Source organism: Sinocyclocheilus grahami, unplaced genomic scaffold, assembly GCF_001515645.1.
Source record: "Sinocyclocheilus grahami isolate Dianchi unplaced genomic scaffold, SAMN03320097.WGS_v1.1 scaffold176.1, whole genome shotgun sequence".
Lineage (NCBI taxonomy): Eukaryota > Metazoa > Chordata > Actinopteri > Cypriniformes > Cyprinidae > Sinocyclocheilus > Sinocyclocheilus grahami.
Window position 1 is genome coordinate 2,317,182 of NW_015505355.1, and position 1,264 is coordinate 2,318,445.

The window sequence follows — 1,264 nt, forward strand, 5'->3', positions numbered from 1 at the left end:
TCAGTGTCACATGATCCTTCAGAAATCATTCTAAAATGATGATTTATTATCAACGTTGGAAAAAGTTAATAGTTTTTGGGGAAACATTGATGCATTTTTTCAGGATTCTTTGATGAATAGAAAGTTTAAATAAACAGCATTTATGTGAAATGGAAATCTTTTCCAACATTATGAAATTCTTTACAGTCACTTTATCAATTTAATGCATCCTTGCTTAATATTAATTTCTTTAAAAATCTTATTGACCTTAAAATTTTGAACAGTAGTGTACTTATACATTTAAAGGGTGTGTAAATAAAGCAGACAGAACATATTTCTAATTTTTCACATATTGTAGAGTCACTTTCAACAGAGCTTTTACACTCAGGAAGACAAAAATAGCTTGACACTGGGACACCGCATCATTTTTTCTTATGAACAATAGTCACATACTGTATTAAGCACAACTAGTGTATACTGATGGTGTAAAAAATATGCTCACCATGGAAACAATTGGCTCCAAAAGTTTCTCTCCAGGGACTTCCATCCATGTCATTTCAGTACCCTGTGGATCACCTGGGGAGCAAGGGGTTAAGAGGTCATCGACTATGACATTAGGGTCACTCCTTGATGGTCCTCGTGCCTAATGAAAGAAAAGATAATGGTTACGATTAGAATGGTGAGTAATTCATTAAAGACTCATTTCACTTTTGCTCCGTTTCGGTTTCTTAAAGTGTTGATGTAAGTCGTGTCATTGAGGACTCACCCGTTTGAAGTGAGTGGCGGACTGAACCTTCCTGACGGGCTGCATGAGGGCGTCTCTGACGATGATGCTGATGTCAGCACCAGAGTAACCTTCCGTCTTCTTGCCCAGAGTCATGAAGTCCGATTCGGTGAGACTGTTAGGCGTGCTGCCCAGATTCAGCTTGAACATGAATCCGCGAGCGTGCTCTTCTGGCAGAGGAATGTAGATGCGTTTCTCAAATCTAAACACAACACAGAAGATAAACAATGAACATATACTCTTACAGTTAAAGAGTGATAGGTACACACACATACACACTTATTCTTTGTTACCATTTTTCACATATTACAACAACAGTCAGACAATCTAGTCAATTTATGAAATAACACAAATGGAGGCATGGGAATCATATTCTTCTAGTCGCCCTTTGTGTGGGTCACAGGTGCATAGACTACTGTTCAAAAGTTTGGGGTTGGGAAGATTTTTATTAAATGTTTTTCAAAGCAATCTCTTTCGCTCAACAAGGCTACATGAAAAGTA

At 37.6% G+C, this 1,264-nt stretch overlaps 1 protein-coding gene across 1 annotated transcript in view; it reads right to left on the reverse strand.

Moving 5' to 3' along the window:
- LOC107593838 (vacuolar protein sorting-associated protein 4B-like) overlaps positions 1–1,264 on the reverse strand; it is a 13,955-nt gene that overhangs the window by 4,527 nt on the left and 8,164 nt on the right. The window contains exons 7-8 of the mRNA XM_016283715.1: positions 746–965; positions 482–622 (exon numbers count right to left, since the gene is read on the reverse strand). Coding sequence (XP_016139201.1) covers positions 482–622; positions 746–965 — 361 coding nt within the window. The remainder of the gene's footprint in view (positions 1–481; positions 623–745; positions 966–1,264) is intronic.